The sequence below is a fragment of the Gopherus flavomarginatus genome, chromosome 6 (genome assembly GCF_025201925.1).
Source record: "Gopherus flavomarginatus isolate rGopFla2 chromosome 6, rGopFla2.mat.asm, whole genome shotgun sequence".
Lineage (NCBI taxonomy): Eukaryota > Metazoa > Chordata > Testudines > Testudinidae > Gopherus > Gopherus flavomarginatus.
Genome location: NC_066622.1, coordinates 127,774,668 through 127,798,126, shown reverse-complemented (window position 1 = coordinate 127,798,126; position 23,459 = coordinate 127,774,668). Strand labels below are relative to the sequence as shown.

Below are 23,459 nucleotides of genomic sequence, written 5' to 3'. Positions count from 1 at the left end.
TGAATTTAGTGCCCAATTCTGCTGTTCTTACATGAGAATTCCCACCAACTGCCATGGGAATACTAGCCAGTAAGGGCAGCAGGACTGGGCTCCGATAGGGTGGAAGTGGGTTAAAATAATGACATGTTCTATTAATCAAAGATAAATGAAGATAGCTTAAAGACAGAAGCAAGGAAGGCAGGCGAGTATACTGGTAAGAGTGGGTTCTATATGGCAACTATAGATTTAAAGGATCTTCTTTAACAAGACGACTAATAATTTATTGTGGCGCTCGGAGCACCAACATAGGCTAAGGTGCAAATTCAGTTTAAAAGCTGATATTTTATTTCATTCTTATGTTTCTAAGCTACAGGAAATGATTGTGTCATTGATCATCTCTCGCTGTTCTCAAGCGGAATGATACGGGTACAGGCTGTATTTCTTAACCACAATGATTTTCTTGTTTGAAGGCAAGAAAGAATTTGGCAATCAGTTTATATCTAAACAATCACACACAAAAATCTATTTATTTTTTTGCCTAACAGGGAGCTTAACAGATTATGTATTTATGGAAACAAGGTTAATATTCTTATTAAAGTCTAACGTTTCTACATTTCAGATGAACTGATCGTTACTCTCCTCATTTCAAGTTCCTCTTATCAACACTTTTCTCCTGTGCTTTGGAATTATTTAAGGAATGAGCCCATGGCAAAATCAAACAACTGACGAGCAGATGAATAGGATCAGTATCAGAAGCCACATTGCAGAAGTCTAGTATTAGAATTATAGAAGCATTATTATTCAGTATTAGGAGCCATATTCAGCCTATTGCAAAGGCTGTGACAAAGATCTGGAGAGTCTCATCTCATTTCATACTTGGCAGTGACTGCCGATTCTCTTCCAGCCTACACATGTGGTACACAAGTTTTGATCCCAGCTATTTGGTGCTTCTTTTGGCATTCCCTGTAGGTCTGGATTCTCCTCTCACTCACTTTGCTGTAAATCACGAGCAACTCCATTAGTTATGCCTGTGAGAAACAACTGTAGGTGAGGGAGGTGAGAGTCTGGCCCTTATCTGTTCATTAATCTGGTCCCATCAGGTCCCCAGTCTGGTTCTTCTGTCATCCTATTTGTATGTGAGATGTCCCATTTACTCCCGTGTGTGTACTCAGATGCTGTGTATAATCCCTTGGACTCAAGTTTGCCTCCCAGACAGCTGTTTATTTTATGCTATTTCCTTCCTGGTTCTTAATACCGGTCACTTCTGGCATCGGTCCCTACATAAAATTTACCCTCTGTGTCTTTTTTCACCCTTCACGTTTTGTACCTGCTGTCTGAGTTATTATGTGATTCAATTTATAATATGAATAACACAATAATTAATACAAAATTTAGTCAAGTCCCAAAGGTATTTACTCTCCAGTGTCACCCAACCAGCTTAGTTCTCCTGACAATCTCTTATTTCATGACACAGTTCATTCCTATCCAGTCTTCTATGTGCCAAATATATCAAGTCATTTGTTCTTTTTAGTGGGGCTGACAGTGAAAGTTTCTGATGACTTAGCAAGACTGAGGTTATCATCTATGCTCATTTCATACCACAACCTGGTGCTTTAAGTTTCTCTTGCCATCTAACACCACGTGGCTCTTCTGGTCCTTCCCTCCAAGAAGGGCAACATTCAGGCCACAGAGAATTGTCGGCCATTAGGTTGGAGTAGCCTTTTCAGCGTGGTTCTGATGGCACTCTTGATGGTGAAGGTCCCTCCATCCCTCTTCCTGCTCCAAACAGATCAGCTGAGCCCTGACGAAATACTCAGGTTGGGTTCTAAGGGTCTAATTCTGCCCTCCAGTGCATCCGTGCAGCTCCCAAACTGGCAGTTATGCGAGTCTCTGCTGGTAGAATTGTGCGACTAGGTTTGTTGTTTTTCAAATGCTCACCAAGATGTCAGACTGATACGATTTCTGTGAACAGCCTCTCTTTACCCACAGACAGATATAACTCAGATAGCCACAAAGTAAGATTCCTACAATGCCCATCCATGTGGTTCAACACTGTGCTGCTGAATTATCCCTAGGGATGAGGGGAAAGTCCTATCTCCATAGCCCACACAGTCCTGTCTCTCTGCAGAGATTGCCTGTGATGGCCCTGATTACTGTGAGTTGTAAAGGTGATCTTTAGGATGCGGATTCCTTTCAACTAGGAACTAGAGCAGGGGTAGGCAACCTATGGCACGGGTGCCAAAGGCAGCACATGAGCTGATTTTCAGTGGCACTCACACTGCCCGGGTCCTGGCCACCAGTCTGGGAGGCTCTGCATTTTAATTTAATTTTAAATGAAGCTTCTTAAACATTTAAAAAACCTTATTTACTTTACATACAACAATAGTTTAGTTATATATTATAGACTCAGAGAGACCTTCTAAAAACATTAAAATGTATTACTGGCACGCGAAACCTTAAATCAGAGTGAATAAATGAAGACTCGGCACACCACTTCTGAAAGGTTGCCGACCCCTGCACTAGAGTGAGACCTCCAACCATTTAACGCAAATATCCACTAAACTGATACCACACATGATGGCGGAGTTACAGGTCACATTAGATTTTTAATTGAACTGGTTTGCCTGTCCATAGCCAAAAGGCTGGCTTTTGTTCTGTTCTATCAGCTTTCTTACGTTTTCTCCAGAATATTGATGAACAGGAGTAATTTTTTCAAATTACATCACGTTCCAGAGAAGAAACTTCTGCCTGTGTTTGATGTGTGTAAAATTTCATTTTCTTTTTGGCACTATAACAACCAATAGCTGCAACTGAAGCACAATGGTAGGCGAACAACAGTCATATATAAAGTAGCAATGTGACAGCTTCCCATAAGAAATATCATTGTTGTGTGCACCATGCTGGAAGCAATGCTAAGAATCATTCACCCACTTAAAACACCTTTCACATTAAGCTAAGCACTAGCTGGAGATCAAAGTCATTTATGGGTCTGGGGGAAATGAACCTTGCAGAAAATGCAATCAGCGGAAAAATGTCAAAGGTTGGCCTTGGAGAACTTGGCTGTAATTATCCAGATGAGAAGTCTTCCGAGAAAGATTATAAATAAGAAAACCAAGGATGCTGGCGACAGAGTGAAATGAAATTTACCTCATTCCTTAACTTCTGGGGGGGGGGGGTGGAGAACAGCCAAAGGATGGATCTATTCAGAGTTTTCAAGCATATAAAGAATCAGTACTGTCTCATTCAGTCAACGCCGTTAGCAGTGAGCTGGCACATAAAGCACAAACACAAGAATTGAAAGCATTGTAGTTAATGACATTTAAAGCAAACATACCAGAGGCATGCAGAAAACGAGCAACTCCTACTGATGCCAAAGAATTGTTCTCTTAAATGTATAATTTTGCCACCATGGTGGTGATAGGATTTTCTACAGCACCCATCAGTTTAGTATCTAAGAGCCAGATGTTTAAGGGTAGGAAATTAACAGGAGTTCGGCGCCTAGAGTTACATCACTGTGTTGCAAGTTGACTTCAGGGAGTTTCCCACTCTTCTCCTTTCCTTGATACACACGGCTGTCCTGGGGAAATACCACTAAAACTCTGGTTTTTAAGAGACCGTCTCTTTTCTTTCTGCTCCCTAGAACAGAGCAATTCTCTTCATTCTGGTTATCGTGGGAAAGCTTTCTCAGAAAGGAGGGACTTGTAGGGTGCCCTAAAGATAGCCCGATTAGTTTAATCTCTTCTGCATGTTCCGGTGACCTGGTAGGTCACAGATACAGCAAGGTCCTGACCTATTTACGAAAGACTTGGAGATCAAGATCAGTGCCTCAACCTGGATATAGAAACAGTTTGCAAGTCAGAGACGAATAGGCTTGCAATACCCTGTATTGCTGAAGAGGAAGGTGGCTGCATTCTGCATAGGATGGAACCTCAGCAGTGCTTCCATGGTCAGTCCCACTTGCTAGCTCATTTCTCTCTGTACCCTCTTGGAGAGAGCTGGCATTTGGCTCAGCAATGGAAGAAGGAGGAAATTGATTCCTAGGGGATATGAAAGGAAACAACATTAAATGAAAATTTGTTTTAGGCTAGCATAAGAGTCTGCAACAACAGTGCAAGAACTCTTTAACAGTGCCCATAGCTTGCCTCTTTGGTAGAGCCATCTGCAATCTCTGCTGGATTGTAAATTTTGATGTGTATTCCTGACATTACTCATAATTGGCATCTGAGTATGCTCAGGTCCTAGCCCCAAGCCCCTGCACTGGGCCCCCAGAAACTTCATCATCACTATGATTTTCAAAGTCTGCGAGCAGTCACATTTGAATCATTCTAAATGTGAGGAATGAATTTGTTTTTTTAAATTAAAGAATGTGCTCACTTTTAAAATCAGTCTGTCAGTATTATATTGCTTCACAACTACATCGAAAGTAGATCAGTTCATTAAAATGCATCCCTCTTGAATATTCACATATTGTTTGCAGTACAGCAGCACTCAGAGGCCACAGTCAAGATCAGGGCGTCGTTGTGCTAGGCACTGTACATATACATGGTAACAGACAGTCCCTGCCCCAGAAAGTCTGCCACCCAAAAGTATGTTTTCGCTTCAATGTTGGACTCAGATGCTGATCATCCAGGCTAAGCACCTGGCTTCGCTTAGCCGGATGTGGCAGTCACACTGCAAAGCCATACCTGAGTTACTGTGTCCTTGCTGGTGCTGCACTCCCCCGGTGTGTTGCTAGAACTTCGGGGGGCATATCCCACAGTTCTTTGTGCTGCAGTAAGAGGAGATGCTCTACAATCCTTTCCTGGTGACTTGTGGGAGAACTTGTCTATCCTTCTAGACATACCGCAGATATTGGGGGAAGGCACTGGAGAGCTATCAGCACATAAGCAATTTAGTCTACGTCCTCCCAGCTAAATGGGTGGGCTACTTGCTTGAGCGAAAGCTAGGCAGGTGACTCGTCCAGTATTAAACCAGACAGTCCTGCTTTTCAAGGATTTGTCCCCCATCCAGTACATGGCTTTGTTTGGTATCAGATAGGGAATGCTATTTTGAAGTGTGCGCCACTCCACCCCCATGCAGCATGACCCTGCAGCACTATACATCTCAGGTCATGCTGGCATGGCCATGCGCTCTTAAAAATAGCACCTTCACGGAAGCATGCTCTTAAAAATGGTTCCCCATGCGGCATGACCTCACACATACCATGCAGGATCACACCAGCAGGAGCAGGCCTATGCCATTCCTCGAAGGACAGGAATGTCCAGTATTCTAGAAACACATGATTGGCCACTCTAGTAAAAGCAGAACCTGAGCTGTAAGCCACATCTCCAGTCAGGCCAGCTAGCCTAAGCTGAAAAGACCTCTTTACCTGGATGAGAGGTTTGTGTGAGTGAAGATGAAGAGGGTAAGAGAACACCTGAGTAAGAGCTCAGACTAATTCTGGAGTGAAGAGACACCCTAATTGCACAAGAAAAAAAGGTAAAGAGGACACAGAAAGGTGAAGAGATTTGCCTAAGATCATTCAACAGCAGCCAGGAACAGAACCCAGGTGTCTGGACTCTCAGTCTATTGCCCTATTCACTGGAATAATTGCATCTTTCATCATCCTTTGGAATGTAACAGCTCCCCAAAACAGGATAGCAGCACTGTTTCCATTCATACACTCCAAATGGCACCATATTAAGAACCACCATATTTATTCAAGAGGCTCCACATTTCATTAAATATTAATGAAAAATTCTGAAACCTAGCACTTTACATGCACAGATGCAGTGGGCATAATTCAGTTTCAATAATACACCTCCAACTCCATTGTGCAAGGGTGAGCGCAGAATTTCACGTAGCGAATCCTGCACTAAGAATCACTTCCAGACACCAACCTCCTATTTTAAGCAACTGCTTTAAAGAGATAAATACTAGACACATTGACACCAATAGATGTTTTGCCACCACTTTCAGTGTGGTCAATTTTTGGACCTAAAACTAATGTTTCCAATACACTTTTGTTCAGTCTTTAGCTCTCTTGCTGCCCCTCATGCTGGGGACGAGCTCCCCATTAACATCTACAAGCTACCTCGTTATCTCCCTTCAAATCCCTCCTTAAAAATCTCCTTTGCTGTGATACCTAAAATAATTTCACAACGGTTAGGCTGATGGTATACAGAGACCACTGACCAATATTGTCTCAGTTTCTTTGTACTCCCCCGTTGATCTGGTCTGTATCCATCTTGTCTCGTACTTAGGCTTTGTCTATACTGGCAAGTGAAAGACAAAAAACTTTGTCATTCAGAGGTGTTAAAAAACACTCCCCCGAAAGACAAATGTTTTGTCAGCAACAAGCACCAGTGTGAACAGTGCTTTGTCAGCAGGAGCGCTCTCCTGCTGAAAACGCTAACACCACTCATTGGGGGTGGACATCTTTGTCGGCAGGAGAGCTCTCTGCCCCTTTTAGTGACACGGCTGTAGCAGCACAGCCATGTTGATAAAAGCTTCGTAACGTAGACATAACCTTAGACTGTAAGCTCCCTGGAGCAGGGACTGTCTTTTCAGTCTGTGTTTGTACAAAATCTAGAACAATGAGGTCCTCGTCCATGATCAGGGCTCTGAGGTACTAGCGCAATACACATAAATAAATAATAATAATAGTCCTAATGGATTTAATAGGAATGAAAGCAATATAGTTCCACAGAATTAAGTTTCTAGAAACCCATAGACTAGATTTGGATGAAACCTTTCAAGTTTGGACATAAAAATAAAAAAAGCCACGGACACGTCTCTTAAGGAAAATTTTCCCCATTTTTCTATCAGCTTTTCTATAGAATTTATTAAAGAATGAAATCCTTGCTACATTTTTTTTGTACCATCTTACAGAAAATATAGAATATAATAGCAAATTATATTTGCTACTACTTTTCCAAGAGTGGTTACTTAAATCAGATTTTAATGTAAACCCAAACCATTTACTACTATTCATTACTTGTGCATATATGGTTATTTCCCCCAACCCCCCCAAAAGAGAAAATTTCATCTGTTAGGTAGAGATCCTCAACTATTTGACTTGTAGCATGTGTTCAAAGTATTTCTGTTAGCACTATTACTATGGTGTAAATGTAGAACAAAAAGTGCAAAACCAGCAGAGATCAGGAATACTGCACAAGGACTACTGGTAATGTAAATTCGGACAAGAACTTAACACTGGAACAAGTTAATGAGATGCTAAGGAATCAAAATGAAGAGTACCAAGATGAACTCCTGGTCATCTACACACTGGGCCATGTCCTTAAGTGAGCCAATATATAAATTGAACTCTGAATTTGTGCACATACTAAAATGAGGAAAGTTACAAGTGCTCCCTTTTGAGCCTTTTATCATGCTGTATTTTGGCTCATAACCATCCTACTGATACAATGTGTTCTCATGTGTACATTTGCAGTTATTTTTGTAAATGATCATTAAACCTACAACAAATCCAGATATAGAAAACTCATAATGGGAGAATGTCAGCCTATGAATAGATACACGGGTTTACTTCTAAGTGAATTTGGGCCATGGAATTTAGAGATGGAAGAGACAGTAAGTATTACATATTTTCTTTCCTGTGAACACAGGGGGACTACCCAGGTCTATAGGAAGCGTTGCCAGGAACAGAGATGATCTGGTAAGGGGGGGTGGGATAGCTCAGTGGTTTGAGCATTGGCCTGCTAAACCCAGGGTTGTGAGTTCAGTCCTTGAGGGGGCCATTTGGGGACTGGTCCTGCTTTGAGCAGAGGGTTGAACTAGATGATCTTCTGAGGTCCCTTCCAAACCTAATAATCTATTATTCTAAGACATCACTGCAGTGCTCTTGTCATCTCCACACTGGATTTTTGCATGCACTCTATTTGTATCTATACCTGAAGACCACAAGAACATTCTGCACTGCTAGAAGTTTAACAGTCCACTTACTTAGTGCCTATACACTTCTTATGCCTATGCTCCAGGGACTGCACTGGCTTCCAAATCATTTTCTGGTGTAATTCAAGGTCAAGGTCTTTATTTTCATAGTTTGGTTCCTATGTAGCTCAGAGATCAACGCTCTCCTGAAAAATAATATTGCCCGTTGTGACATTGATACCAATATGTGAAAAGCAGTAGCATCAAACAAGTCAGTTTAGAGGGCCAAAAAAAATTAAAAAAAAAAAAAATCAGCTTAGCCAGTCAAAGGAACATCAGAGTCAGGATGCCCAGAAGCAAGATGAACTATCCAGCAAGAAGAGAGGACCATTTTGCAAGCTAAGACAAGATATAGGTAACAAGACCAAAAAAAACACTACTACATTTCTTTTCCTGGTCTGTGGAAAGGTCTGTAAATCAACATCATCTTACCATCTACAAGTCAACTCAAAATCAGACTGTCTCTTTCTCAGGCATATTGTCATTCATCAGCATGTTAACACACATGCACCATGTTCTTTAACTGAGTCATAAGTATACCGTTTCTTAAGTTATTTCTTTCTAAGCTCAATTACCTTGGAATATCCTTTTTAAAACAAATGGGCTCAAAAATCTCTTATAAAAGAACAAAAACTAGTACAATGATATGTGAGTCTGAGGACAATTCTTTCAGTCTTTCACTATGTACCACAAGCGACTTCCAGCCTACACATCATAAATCATAACCTGAGAAGAGTTCTCCCACAGCCAGGATTTCAGACACACTTGGATACAGAATTCTGTCTGCTCAAAAAATTCCATCCAAATGGGATACCACGTGATTATTTTTGTAGATATCTTTAGTCAGGAGCTCCTCAAATTTGATTGAGCAAGACATCAGTTCCTATGGCTCTCCGCATCCCCAAAATGATGGGCCCAAGCACCTATAAAGCGTTCTCCTGACCTTCAGTTTTCAAAGGGATCCAGTAACTTATTAAAACTTAACATGGCATCTGTCAACATTTATCATCATCCAACTAGTGCAATTAATTCCATTTCCCGTCAAAAGTTCAGATGACGATAGAAACCCTAGGCCTACTGAAATTAAGCTCAGCGTCAACAGATAGGGATTTAAGGCTGTTGATGCCAAAGTGCAATACAAGAATCCCCTTGTTAGTGGGATGATGAAACCCATTATTTTGCTCCTGCCAGCATCGAATGGGAGGATTAAATTAATTAGGTGTTTTCTTCAATATCCAATTGATACAATCACCTGCAAAAAATAAGTAAAAATAGGAAACTATTGTTTAAACAAGCAGTGAAAGGGAAACCTGTCACAGGAGACAATCACGTTTCTGCTGCTTACAGCAGATCGAGCACCCCATGGTAATATTTAATGCCAGCTCAGGATCCTAAATGATCATGTGTTTGAAGAAAAGAGGCCAGATTCCACTTGCTGATGCAAACTACATCTCCCTGGCCTGCTGAGCCAACTGGGTATCGAGGGAGTGCCGCTGGAGAGAGCAGGTGGCATTTCTAATGTTATACTCTTAAGGCGGCTTTGATGAAAGATAATGGCTTTTATTTCCACTGGCAGCTCGTGGTGAGCCCCACCACTGGATGCTACTTAGATTTGCTAAATCAGTACATCTACAGGGTTCAATCCCCTTCCAGTAAGAAAGTTGCTGACACTCTCAACCAGCATTCCCCTCCCCACTCCAACACTGCACAAATTTTTTTGTGGGGACAGCAATCAACCCAGCCTTCCCGTGGCAGATTTTCTAGCAGGGACCCTTCACCTGCGGCACAAATCTAAAAGCAAGAGTAAGAAGAAAAACACAAACATGGCTGATGAGATACACAGGCAGTTTGTCAATAGTACAGTCACACTAAAATACACATTAGAAATCTGTTTCCTATCACAAAAAGGGCTTTTTGCCCCAAGCTTCTGCTAGCTTCCTACCAATCTCAGGATTCAATTCCTCTCCCGGGTTTTCTGAACTCTGCACAAATCTAATCCGTCTGATTTCATACTGACTTTTTCCCCATAGAACTCTCCAGGAGTAGGTGGGAGAGGGAGTATCCGTCTTTCACTTATGTTGATCTCCCACACCTAGCATCCATCCATCAACTCTTCCCCTTCTTCACTTTAAACCTCACTCTAAAATCTTAAAACACCCCCCTGCCCTATTTTTGGGCACTATATACAATGTATGAAGGATGCAGAAGTACCAACCCAAGCATTCAAAACTCATGAGTCAGGTCCCCAAAATTAGGAGATTGATTTAAAAATGAGATTTTTAAAAACAATGAATTTAGGATGCTTTTTATTTGCCTTCTGGTGCTGAAACATCTAGGATTCATGACGTCTTTTTTTTTTTTTAAGACACTAGGGACATAAAAGTATTTTTTTTAAAGAATTATGAGATTCTCAGGTAATAATCTGACTCCAGAGCTGAGGCTCTAAGAAAAACACCCCAAATATCATGAAACTCTTGGCTAAAATCACAAGAGCTGGCAACAATGAATGATGTTTATATAAGGATAAATGGACAATAACGTTGCTGCAGATGAACATCTTAAATATAAGCTGATGAATAAACTGAAGGATGTCATGAGGAAGAGTCTTATCAGCTTTCCAGAGCATGAGGATGCCATGTGAGTTACTGATACCCTCTGAGACCACATCTACACTACAAAATTATGTTGACCTAACTTACATCAGCATACAGCCAACACGGTTATTAAACCGTTTGGTGCGCACACACTTGGCTCCTTGTAATGGTGGGGCACGTCCTCACCAGAAGGACTTGTATTGTCACTGTGGGGCACCGTGCAAAGGCTCCTCAAGCCAGTAACTGTTGATGTTAGCAACGTAGTGTTTACACTGCCACTGAATCAACCTAATTACATCAACTATGACTCTATGCTGCTCGGGGAGGTGGTGTTACTAAATGGGCATAGAGAGGCTGTTGCATCAGTGGGAGCCAAATTTAAGTGAAGATACTTCCCCAGCTAGGTCAACACAAGGCAGCCTATGTTGATCTAACTGTGTAGTGTAGACAAGGCCCAAAACAGGCAAATTTTGTTCATTACATTACAATTTTATTAGCTAAGTCATGTTATTTCCCTCTCAAAACACTTTGTAAGACTTCATGGGATCTTTGAAGGGGGCTCAGAATTATTTGTAGAATTATGGAAGGTTGCTAAACAGATACATTGTGGGGCCTAATCCATGAATTTCCACAATATTCCAAATCTCTCCTCTGACATCTTTGAACTATAAATAGCACAACCTCTCCAGAAGTCAGTATGCAGTATTATCTCCCCCCACTTGTATCATCTGGTAACAGATCAAAGGTCAAAGAACTAAGAGTTTAAGACACATTCCATACGGTTGCCACAGTGTCCGCTTACATGACCATAGTTTTTTCCCACCCCTTTAAGGGCAGAAGATCCAGTTCAAAATCAACAGATTACAGAGCAGCCCAAGACCTAAAGAGAGTTAAAAAAAAAAAAAAAACACAACAAGCTCTTTGGATCGCAGATGTAGGTTTCCAAAAATGATCACATAATTAAAATGGGAGTATCTGCTTGTGATCTAAACATTCCATAAAGGGGTCAGTAAGTACAATATTGTTATAGTTCCTTTTGATTACTCATGAGAAACATCTAATCCATGAAGGGTAGTTAGCATGTTAGTATTCACAATTATGAATGCTACTTTGTGCTTATTCATAATTTTTTTTCTTACAGATGAAAGCTAATAATTACTCTTCCCTCACAAAATGTTTGGGGTTTGGGAATGCTTCCAGTATGCCAAACCTCAGCTTGGTCTTGTAATTCAAAAGGAGCATTAGTCAGAAATTGCCATTGAGCAACATGTGATGTTTTTAGCACATCTGTGATAATTTCACTGCTGCATTCAGAATGAAGCGCTTGTATAAAGAGGGGGTGCGTTCACTTCCACCCATTATCATGCTGCCGGTTACACAGCAACAAACATAATTACATGCACCTACGCCACATGCTTGACACTGGGAAGCTCCACTGCAGTGGTTTTCAAACTTATTCCTGGCAACCCAGTTGAAGAAAAAACTGTTGATGCCACCACCCAATGGAGCTGGGGAGGAGGGGCTTTGGGTGTGGGAAGGACTCAGGGCTGAGGGAGGGGTTTGGGTGCGGGAGGGGGGTCAGGGCTCTGGGCTGGTGGGTGCAGGCTCTGGGGTGCGGCCAGGGATGAGGGGTTTGGGGTGCAGGAAGGGGCTCCAGGTCTGGGGCAGAGGATTGGGGCACAGGCTTACCTCAGCTGGCTCCTGGTCAGCGGTGCAATGGGGGTGCTAAGGCAGGATTCCTGCCTGTCCTGATACTGTGGACTGCGCTGCGCCCCAGAAGCAGCCAACAGCAGGTCCAGCTCCTAGGTAGAGGCATGCAAGCAGTTCCACGCAGCGCTCACCTGCAGGCACCACCCTCCCCTCCAGCTTCCACTGGCAGAGAACTGGCCAGTGGGAGTGCGGAGCCAGTGCTCGGGGTAGGGGTAGGGGCAGCATGCGGAGCCCTGTGGTGCCCCTCCTGCCTAGGATCTGGACATGCTGCTGGTGCAGTGCAGTGTCAGAACAGGTAGGGACTAGCCTGCCTTAGCCGGGCAGCAGTGCCGACATGACTTTTAATGGCCCGTTTGGCGATGCTGACCAGAGCCGCTGCAACCCAGTGCCCTACATTCCACGACCCAGTACTGGATTGCGACCTGCAGTTTGAAAACCACTGCTCTAGGGCATCGCTTCACCTTCATTAACAAGCTGGGATGGATAAGAATCGCCTGAGAAGTCAGCTGGAAACTGATCATTTATATTCGTTTCTATTAGGCATCAGTGATAGACAGTAAGGAATCCACTATTTACACATTTCTTATTGCAGTTACTACTCGCCTGTGGAAGTAATGCAACCTGTTGGCATGCAAATTGATTGGGAGCTTCATAAACACTTCCAGCGTTACTAGCAAACCAGAAAGCTCAAAAGCCACACTCATCCAAAACCCACGTTTCCCACTGACCCACAGATAAATCACATTTTCAGTTGCTTTAATATCAAGTCTTTTCATGGCAATTAATCCACCCTCACAGGTTCTTCTCTTACCACTTATAATGGGATGAAAAGAACAATAATCACCAGACAATGATACAAAAATCAAGTCCTGTTTACATCAGATCCATACTCAGGCTGAAATGCAAAAAGCCTCAGCTTCTATACATAATAATTTAGAGCCCAATCCTGTGCATCATTACGCACGTAACTATACTCAAGTTAACAGTCTCATTGAAGTGAATGGGACTCCTCATGAGTAGATGTTACTTGCACGTGTAAACAAAAATTTGCAGGCTCAGGCCTTTAATCTATTGCTATATAAACTATTTTCCTGTTATTGATTTTTGGTGTTAAAGGTTAAAAAGCACGCCAAAGAAGGTCTCCAACTCAATCTCCTTTCCTTCCTCACAAAGTTCCCCTCACGCATGCGTGTACACACACACACACACACAGAGCTAGCAAGATCAGGATAAATATGCCATAACATATTGACCTTAAATGCAATTTAATGAATATTCAGACAAAATAGTATTTAATTAACTCTGCATCTGGAACATAGGACTATGTTATTCCCTAGCAGGGCTAACGGCTTTTTATTACACAACAAAGAATGCTGCTTTAAAATAGCAATATTGGAGTGGTGCTGCTAAAGACCTTTCGTCCCTCTCAACGTGTCTGTCAGTCTCGTCTTAACTCTGGGTTTGAGTCAGCTGCTGAGTGACTAAGATTCCGTGCATATCATCATGCAGGCAAAGCTCATCTCCTTGGGAATAAATGACACCATTTCTAGCTTTCCACTTCTTTATCAGCTCTGACCTTGAGCCATAAATAGAACTAGCCATCCGGACTAGGCAGTGATGGGAGAAGAGAGATGTACACTTACGGTTCTAAACCAGTATGAAATAGCAGCTGGCTGCGTCTCTGGGCTAAAGGAGCACAGCATTCAGCAGGGGTGCTTATCACTGCCGTCAGAAAGTTTTAATGATAGCTTTATATAAAGAAAGACTCAGACCACTACCTTGAAAACTAGCATTCTGGAAATATACATCTACCCGAGTGGGGAGCAAAGAGGGTATGGGACGGTTAAGGCGTATCGGTAAGGACTATATTGATTTGAGGATACTCATGGTGGAGAATGTGTTTTTTCCCCCCATGAGAGACTGCACTGAAACAGAAATTTGCGATTCTCCCTTGATAAATTCACAATGAAACCAGCAGTCCCCATAAGGTAGCACATTCAAAGTCTAATGGGATTCTTACTTTTTATTCTTGTCCCTATAGCATAACTAATATCACCCTTATGTACGACAAGCTGCCAGCTGAGCGTGCCAGTGCAAACAGAGATGATACAGTAATACTGTTACCCCTTCTGATAGAAGTGCTCAGTCAAATTCAGAGTGGGGAAGGTTGTTTCTTTTAGGAGGAGAAACTGGTGATGGAGTCAAGTGTTTCTTTGTAAATAAACCGGGTTGCATCAATGTACAATGTCCTATTTTCTTGAACAAAGGCGAATCGACCAAGAGAGCATCTATGTTCTCAGTTCCAAGCACCACAGGTGGCAGGTGAAACCCCTTCGGAGAGGCTAGCCCCCCAGCCTTAATGCCCAAGGTTCTGCCCCATCCCACTCCTTCCATCCCCCTTGCCAGCCCAAGCCCTGGGCTGCCAGCTGGAGCCGAGCCCCGGCTGGCTTCTAGATAGAAGGAGGTGAGGAGGGACACAGCAAGTGGCCTTGTGGGGGAGGGTGTGCAGGAAGGAGCGATGAGGCAGGAGATGGGGCCCTCACAGGGGAGGAGGCAGAGGAGAGGAGGGACATGGCAGGGACCTCTGGAGAATGGGATGGAGGAGAGGAGGAACTCACCAGGCAGCAGCAGGTGCCCCAGGGAAGAGACGAATCACAGGTGGGGCCTCCACAGCCCAGGCGTCTGGCAGCGGGTCGATAGCAGCTGCACCAGGGGAGGCTTAGCTTCCCCTGGCCTATTATATCCGCTGCCCATGCCAAGAACCTTTTCAATCAGCACTACCCTGAAAGCTCTCAGCTTTCCTCAGGGCCACATTCCCAATGTTTGGACTGTCTCTCACGCTTCCTTCTGCCTTGTATGCTGGACGTTTCTTCTCCTTCTCATTCCCCCTCTCCCCACACTCAAATAATACTCACAGAAGCCTCTCCACTCATGTATTTCAAGATCCTGTTTGGCTTCACATGTGCCTTTGTTTTGAACAGTGACAAGTGCCTGTGATTTGGTTGGCAGCCTCCACCCCAACCCCGATTGTTTCAGTTACTAGTTTCATAAGGGAGTTTAGTGGCTTCTCACATCCATCTTAAATGAAGCTTACACCCGACATCCCCATTTTCAATGGCCCAGAATAATACCATTGCCTGTAATACACTGAACACTATGGCATAGCACCGTTTCCCAAACTTGGGATGCCGCTTGTGTAGGGAAAGCTCCTGGCGGGCCAGGCCAGTTTGTTTACCTGCCGCGTTCGCAGGTCCAGCCGATCGCGGCTCCCACTGACTGCGGTTCGTCGCTCCAGACCAATGAGGGCTGCTGGAAGTGGCGGCCAGTATATCCCTCAGCCCATGCCGCTTCCAGCAGCTCCCATTGGCCTGGAGCGATGAACCGCGGCCAGTGGGAGCTGAGATCGGCCAGACCTGCAGACGAGGCAGGTAAACAAACCAGCCTGGCCCACCAGGAGCTTTCCCTACACAAGCAGCGTCCCAAGTTTGGGGAACACTGGCATAGCACATATAGTTAACAGAAGACAAATGGCTAAGGACCGGAATGGTAACCTTGCATACAGCAAAATTACATGTGATGACTTAATCCCACAGATGCCTTGTTCCTCAGCCACTGTTTTAACTCTAACACCACTAGTGGGATTGTTCTATGGAGGGAAGTGGAATCCTTCTGTATCCCTACTATGCTAGCACACAAAAGTTCAAACGTTTCTGATGGGCAGGAGAACAGTCTACACATTAGTATGGGTCTCTCATTACAACAGTAAGGCCTGAAGTCTAAGCCAGTATGTTGAGTGGAATAAGACAACAAAGATGCCTGTAGCTGAGGAGTCCTGCCCCCCACCACAAGGAGTCGCCTATGTTAGCTAACTGTGTACTCTACGGATTAAGGGTGTCAAATTCAAGCCTTTGGAAAGAAGAATTCATGCCAAATTAAAAACCAAACTAAATTAAGAGGAAAACAAGCCTGAAACTTCCTTGAACAGATGCATCCCATTTGCATGGACCATATGGTCATAAACATACAGTATGCGTCGTTAGTCATCAGAAAAAGGTGGCCTCAGTGAAAATATGAAGGGTTGGCAATGAACCAGATCTGCATCTCTACAGGAAGGGAGCCAGTGGTTTCAGCCTAGTTCTCGGAGGACTAGAAAACCCAAACAAACACACAATCTTGTTCACAGTCTAAACCAGGAGACAAAGGATTGAATGGGCAATAAAGAGTGAAGTCCTCCCTCACACTTAGCAGTGGTCCCTCCAGGACAGAGCTGTGGCCTGTTAGCAGTGCAGCATGATGATGCTGTCTACTGCCATCTTGTTCTGTGGGTAAACGAAGGGTTCTGTCTTAAGGGCTCTCTATCACTTGAAATTCACTGAACATAAGAATGATAAAAGCGTAGCTTCACATCGAAAGACAAAATAAGTTTCTTCAGCCTTGCCCTTTGCCGGGTGACATTGGTTAAAGCAGTGCAGATTATCTTACAGAAGATTAAACTGTCAGCAGCTCAGGAATATCTTCATAAACAACAGCTACAGTCAGGCCAGTTATCATTCAAGTTACAAAAATTTGTATGCTATTAACCGTACAAACCAAAGAGTGTAGCCAGTGTATACCAGACATGTGTAAAGAGCTAAAAGAAAAACAGATCCAACAAAGATGCCAGTATAGTTTAATGCATTAACCATAGGAAGCAATTCCTGAGTTCTAGTCCTGGCTCTGACTCAATATAGGGTCTTTGGCAAATCAGTTTGAACCAGAATGTGAAGGCCTGACTCCCACTGATGAGCTGCTGCTCACACAAACACCCGACTGACTAGTCCTGTGAGGAGCTACTCACAGGAGTATAGGATTCACAGCCTGTCCCTGAAACACCTTCTGTTCCAGTTTCCCCATTTGTAAAGTCAGGATACTACTTGCCTACATGGAAGAACATTTGAGGACCAATCAGCTACTGTTGCACAGTGCTTTGAAAATATAAAGCACTACATCAGTGGTCCCCAATCTTTTTCGTCTGGCGGGTGCCAGACAACGAGCTATGGAGGACTGTGGCGGCGGACGAGCAGCCACTGAAATTCTGCTGTCAAGCAGCAATGTCAATAGGTGTCACCACTGAAATGCCACTGAGAAGTAGTGTCATCTGGAGGCGTTGCCGCCGAAATACTGCCAAAAATCAGCGGCATTTCGGCAGCGACACCTCTGGATGATGCAGCTTGTCGGCAGCATTTCGGCGGATGCTCATCCGACGGCCAGTACGCGGGCACACTTAAACGCCCCTGTGAGCACCATGGCGCCCGCAGGCACCACTTTGGGGACCTCTACACTATATAAAGAGCTAAGTATTGTTATTAAAAACCCAGTAATTGTAATACACAATATATGTATGTTACCCTATCAGACCCGTTGATAGCCATGGTGGCCATTGAGAGCATGACTCAACTCTGTCCTATGTATTCCCACACAAACTATGGGATGGAAGGGAAAGTTCATGAGGTAATCCATGGTTAAAAAAAAAGCAGCAGAAGGCTGTAATTCAGGCAAAGTTGTTAACTGCAAGAAATCATTTTCATCCATCAACAGCTAATACATAGAAAGTTTTAGTTAATCTTCTGAAGCAAAGACTTACTCCCAACTCTCCACAAATATCCCCCAGCCATCTCATCCCCTTGCTGAATGACAATTTAGAAGGCAACATCTAATGATACGGTGACAAAAAGAGTCACTTTTCATCCTAATAATGTATGCAAGAGGCGGAGAAGAAGAAGAATTAATGTTCTCTTTGCATTCTCCTTATGAAAACCGTGTTTGGCTATGGTGTTCCCAAACAAGCCCTAGAGGTGCTAATTTATTCCTATATGTAAGAGAGGGAGAGGGAGAGGGAAAGAGCATGGATATCTATGGATACAGATTATCTGGGGCCTGATTTTCAGAACTGGCTTCAGTCTTGACACAGTTTTATCAACATCCAAAAAAAATTCAGTTGCTTTGTGTGCACACACAACAGATAGATGTCTCAATTCTGAAAGATGCACCTGTATTTAAGTATCTGATTGCTCCTTGCAATGTGCTATTACATTATAAAATACACCTGCTATTAATCTGCACCTTCAAAATGGCCCCTACAAATATCTGCAAGTGCAAAAATGCAGACTGAAAAACAGAGCCTGAAGCACTTCTGAAAAGCCACTACAGCACATACTGGGTATGTCCAGAATATCTGAATATATAGCTTAGCTTCTTAAAGTAAAACTTGAAATAATCTCTTCCATATAGACTTTATCTGCATACTCAGAATATACACTGGCTTAATAATTATATCAACTCCCACGCTTGGATCTAATAGCTATAATAGTCTGCTACTTGCTCACAGCTACCAGAATTCTCTTTTGGGAGGTGGGGTAGAGTTGGGGTATTGGTGTGTTAAGTGTCACAGACTTTATCTCCACAGATGACTGGAGTGCATATGCACTCAGTTCATTGCAGAAACGCCGAGCCCAGAAAACAAAGGGAACCTTTCCACTGATTTCAGTAGGCTTTGGTTTAGGGTGATTTATAGTCACTTGAGTGTCACCACCCAGCACACTTGTGAATTCAGAGATGCTCCAGTCCCTCAATGTGGGGTTGTAGCAGTGCATTATACATGTCAGCTTGTCTGGATTTTTCCTTGATGTACTATGGTTTGTTGGTCACTAAGCAGGAATCTGCAACTTGTGAATAGCAGGGATTTCAACTACACCCTTAACTACAAGCTGAATTAGCAACATGCTAAACAAAATCAGCCACTGAGCTTGTAGCTCTTAAAATACTAAGAGACAGTACTCAGTCAAAGCAAAAAAAAGTGTCTCCCTGGGGAAAATAATGTAGGATGTAAATGACTGAGAAGACCAGCAGGTATTTTAGGATGCTTAAAATACTTTCCTGACAAAATTCTCTGAAGTCCTTGAGCATGATTCATCCCTACCTTACTCTGGCCCAATCAGAGTTACACCTGTGTAAAACTAGCGTGACAGTGAAGAATAGGCCCCTTATGTCTCCTGTGAGTTTAGAATGCGGTACGGGGATAAATGTCAGGCTGCTGTCTTTATTGCCAGCCTAGAACAGTCTTCCTTGTACGTATCACACTAACAATACCAACAAGGTTCAGTAAGACACACAAACCAAAGACGGTCAAATCCAACATCTGCAGGGCATGACCAAATGCTTGGAAAGTAGCACTATGCACTCTCAGTCAGACACAGATCTATATGAGGTTTCAGATGCCAGAAGGGAAGTTGGAATTCCAATGTTTTCCCTATATTGATTGATTGTATAAACACCACTGGATGGCTTTGGCCCCAAAGTGACAGTTTAAAATAAAATTTGTTATGAATAAGCTTATACATGTGTATATATATATATATATATATATATATATATATAAAAAATATGACAGGGTCAGGCCAGATGGCTATAGGAGAGTGATGTTTTGTTTGGACAAGAGCAGATTAAGAAGAAGACATGATAGCAGTCTTCAAATACTTGAAAAGCTGCCATTAAAAAAAAAGAAAAGAAAATTGTTCTCTCTTGCAAAATTGGACAGGAGAAGAGGCAATGGGTCAAAAATACAGACTGATTGGATCTCAGCAAAAACTTCCTATCTGTAAGAAAAGTAGGACAATGGACAAACTGCCTAGGCCATGGAATCTCCTTCATTGGAGGTTTTCAAAAGGAGGCTATATACACCTCTACCCTGATACAATGTGGCCTGATATAACATGAATTCAGATATAACGTGGTAAAGCAGCGCTCCGGGGGGGGGGGGGGGGGTGAAAGCAGGGCTGTGCACTCCAGTGGATCAAAGCAAGTTTGATATAACACGGTTTCACCTATAACACAGTAAGATTTTTTGGCTCCCAAGGACAGCGTTATATCAGGGCAGAGGAGTAGTGTGATACAGCAGGGCCAGGGAGCCGTGGGAGAGTGGTCCTACTGAAAATTCCAGGGGAAGTGGGCGGGCATAAGCCCGGCTAAAGGACCCTCCCCTGGCCTTTGGGGAGGATCCACTGAGCCCAGGAACTCAACTAATTATGGGGAACAAAAAAGAACAGCTGACCGTTTACAACACAGAATACAAAGTGTACAGTGCTCACTTTATATATTTATTACAAGTATTTGCACTGTAAAAATGATAAACAAAAGAAATGGTATGAGGTGAATTGAAAAATACACTACTGTAGAGCAATCTTTTAATCATGAAAGTGTAACGTACAAATGTAGATTTTTTTTGTTACATAACTACACTCAAAAAAACCATAACAATGTAAAACTTTAGAGCCTACAAGTCCACTCAGTCCTATTTCTTGTTCAGTTAATCACAAACACAAACAAGTTTGTTTACATTTACAGGACATAATGCTGCCCGTTTCTTATTTACAATGTCACTTGAAAGTGAGAACAGGCATTTCCATGGCACTTTTGGAGCAGTGTTGCAAGGTATTTACATGCCAAATATGCTAAACATTTGTATGTCCCTTCCTGTTTCAGCCACTATTTCAGAGAACATCTTCTATGCTGATGCTCATTAAAAAAATGCGTTAAATTTGTGACTGAACTCCTTGGGGAAGAATTATATGTCTCCGGCTCTGTGCTTTACCTGTATTCTGCCATATAGTTAATGTTATAGCAGTCTCAGATGACGACCCAGCTCATGTTTTTTTGTTTTAAGAACACCTTCACTGCATATTTGACAAAACGCAAATGTGAGATTTCTAAAGATAGCTACAGCACTCAACCCAAAGTTTAAGAATCTGAAGTACCTTCCAAAATCTGAGAGGCACAGGGTGTGGAGCTACTTTCAGAAGCCTTAAAAGAGCAACAATCCGATGCGGAAACTACAGAACTGAACCACCAAAACATAAAATCAACCTTCTGCTAGTGGCATCCGACTCAGATGATGAAAATGAACATGCACTGGTCCACACTGCTTTGGATCGTTATCAAGCAGAACCCGTCATCGGCATGGACACGTGTCCTCTGGAATGGGGGTTGAAGCATGAAGGGATATATGAATCTTTAGCGCATCTGGCATGTAAATATCTTGTGATGCTGGCTACAATGGTGCCATGTAAACACCTATTCTCACTTTTAGGTGACATTGTAAACAAGAAGCAGGCAGCATTATCTCCTGCAAATGTAAACAAATTTTTTTGTCTGAGTGATTGGCTGAACAAGAAGTAGCACTGAGTGGACTCACAGGCTATAAAGTTTTACATTGTTTTGGTTTTTAGTGCAGTTTTTTTTCTCCTTTACATAATTCTACATTTGTAAGTTCAACTTTCATGATAAAGAGATTGCACAACATTTGCATTAGGTTAATTGAAAAATACTATTTCTTTTGTTTTTTACTGTGCAAATATTTGTAATAAAAATATAAAGTGAGCATTGTACACTTTGTATTCTGTGTGGTAATTTAAATCAGTATATTTAAAAATGTAGAAAACATACAATTTATTTAAAATTATTCTTTAACAGTGCAATTAATTGTGTGATTAATCACACAATTAATTTTTTTAATTGCTTGACAGCCCTACAAATTATATTTACAGGTATTCAAGTAGAGGAATATTGAAGCAACACAGGATTCCAACTCAGATCATGTGGCAGTAAGAAGGAACTGGAGAGGTATCAGTCCACACTGGCCTTTATACCCTTGGTCCAGAGCACAAGAAGATGAACTGTGCATGTCAGACCAACAGACATAGCTTACTAAAAAAAAGTTTCCCAATTCAGGTGTATGATGCACATATGTACCCATGTGTGGAATACACACAGGGACCATGACTTGAAGAACCATCGTGATTTACAACACTATCACATTCACATAGAAGTCTTGCATAATGTTTTGTGTAATGTCAAAGGAGGCAATATAATCCCCTCCCCTCCGCAATTTTTCAAAATCATGTTTATTTTCCCTCTTGCTGTTTATAATAATGAGCGCTTAGAAGATGGCCACTTCTGTTTCCTGACAGTTTTCCCTTCCATTGTGTGGAACATTATAAACATGCCCAATCCCACATGATCACCCTAAAATCCAGTCACTTGTTTAAAATGATTTAGGGGTCCCTGCAACCACTCTTAACAGCTGTTACTGTTCTCCTGTTCCCCACACAAACAAGGGAAATTGACTAGGCAGATTCTGATCATGATCCTAACTGACCATACAGGAGAAACATGACTACCTACAAAAGTTTCAACTTTCAGTTATAGTAATCTTCTTACTTATAATAACTAATATAAATATGCAGAGTGACATGTTTTTCTGAGTTGACATCACTCCTATAATGGCAATTTCTAGATCCAGTAGTAATAAGAACAGAGTAACTGGTTATTAATGTCATCTGTTTCTTAAAAAGGCCTGAATACATAAATGTTTGCTTAGAGAATTTGGTCTTTTTGGTGCCATTCAGCTGGATGCTCTTACACTTATGACTCAGCCAGCTCTCCACTCATCCTTCACTTTCCCCACCCACAAGTTCTGGGATTGTATTTTGAGAAATACGGATGTCTTCTGATTGAATCCACTCTGCCCACAGCTGTTGCCAATGACAATATCCAAAGTTAACCTTCACAATCAACTCAAGACAAACTGGTTTGAGCCAGTCACGTGTATTAATTTATTTACACCAAATGAATGGGAATTTGCTACCTTTGCAGGTGAAGCATTTGATGTGAAAGTGCTTGGACTGGACACGGAGCACTTCGCCTTTACATGGCTCCTCACATTTATGGCAGTGGATGACAGGCTTCTCAGTGGAGTGGGGAGGTTCTTGGGAATGGGCCACTGTAAAAATAAAATACAATACATTACTGTAAGAAAAGGAATACAGGATTTTCCTCCCTTCCCAGATCTATGCTCTCAGCAACAAGTGAGTGGTATATAATCTCTCCATAGATTACATTGTACGCCCAACAAATAAACATGTTAACAGAGATTCTGTGCACCAGTACCCTTTCCATAAAATGGTGTTTCAAGTCATGCACAATATCTGCCTTATTGCACTGAGACAGGCAGGGAAACAGAAAGAGAAAAAAAACCCTTAGTGATTTCGGTCACTCTCCCTGTCACTGATTCCACAAGTACTGCCTCAGTTCCAGAGCACATACCAAGTGTGCATGAAGGCATAAAACAAACAAGCAGGGCAGAAAAAAAAAAACTGGGCAAGGAGAACCTGAGCAGGAAGCCCAACCCAAGCATAATAAACAGAAACA

The 23,459-nt window shown here is 42.4% G+C and overlaps 1 protein-coding gene across 8 annotated transcripts in view; it reads right to left on the bottom strand.

Moving 5' to 3' along the window:
- Positions 1 to 23,459, bottom strand: part of ABLIM1 (actin binding LIM protein 1) — a 317,067-nt gene that overhangs the window by 149,957 nt on the left and 143,651 nt on the right. For all 8 annotated transcript variants that reach the window (XM_050958982.1, XM_050958988.1, XM_050958980.1 and 5 more), the window contains exon 2: positions 22,897 to 23,031. In XM_050958982.1, the coding sequence (XP_050814939.1) occupies positions 22,897 to 23,031 (135 nt within the window). The remainder of the gene's footprint in view (positions 1 to 22,896; positions 23,032 to 23,459) is intronic.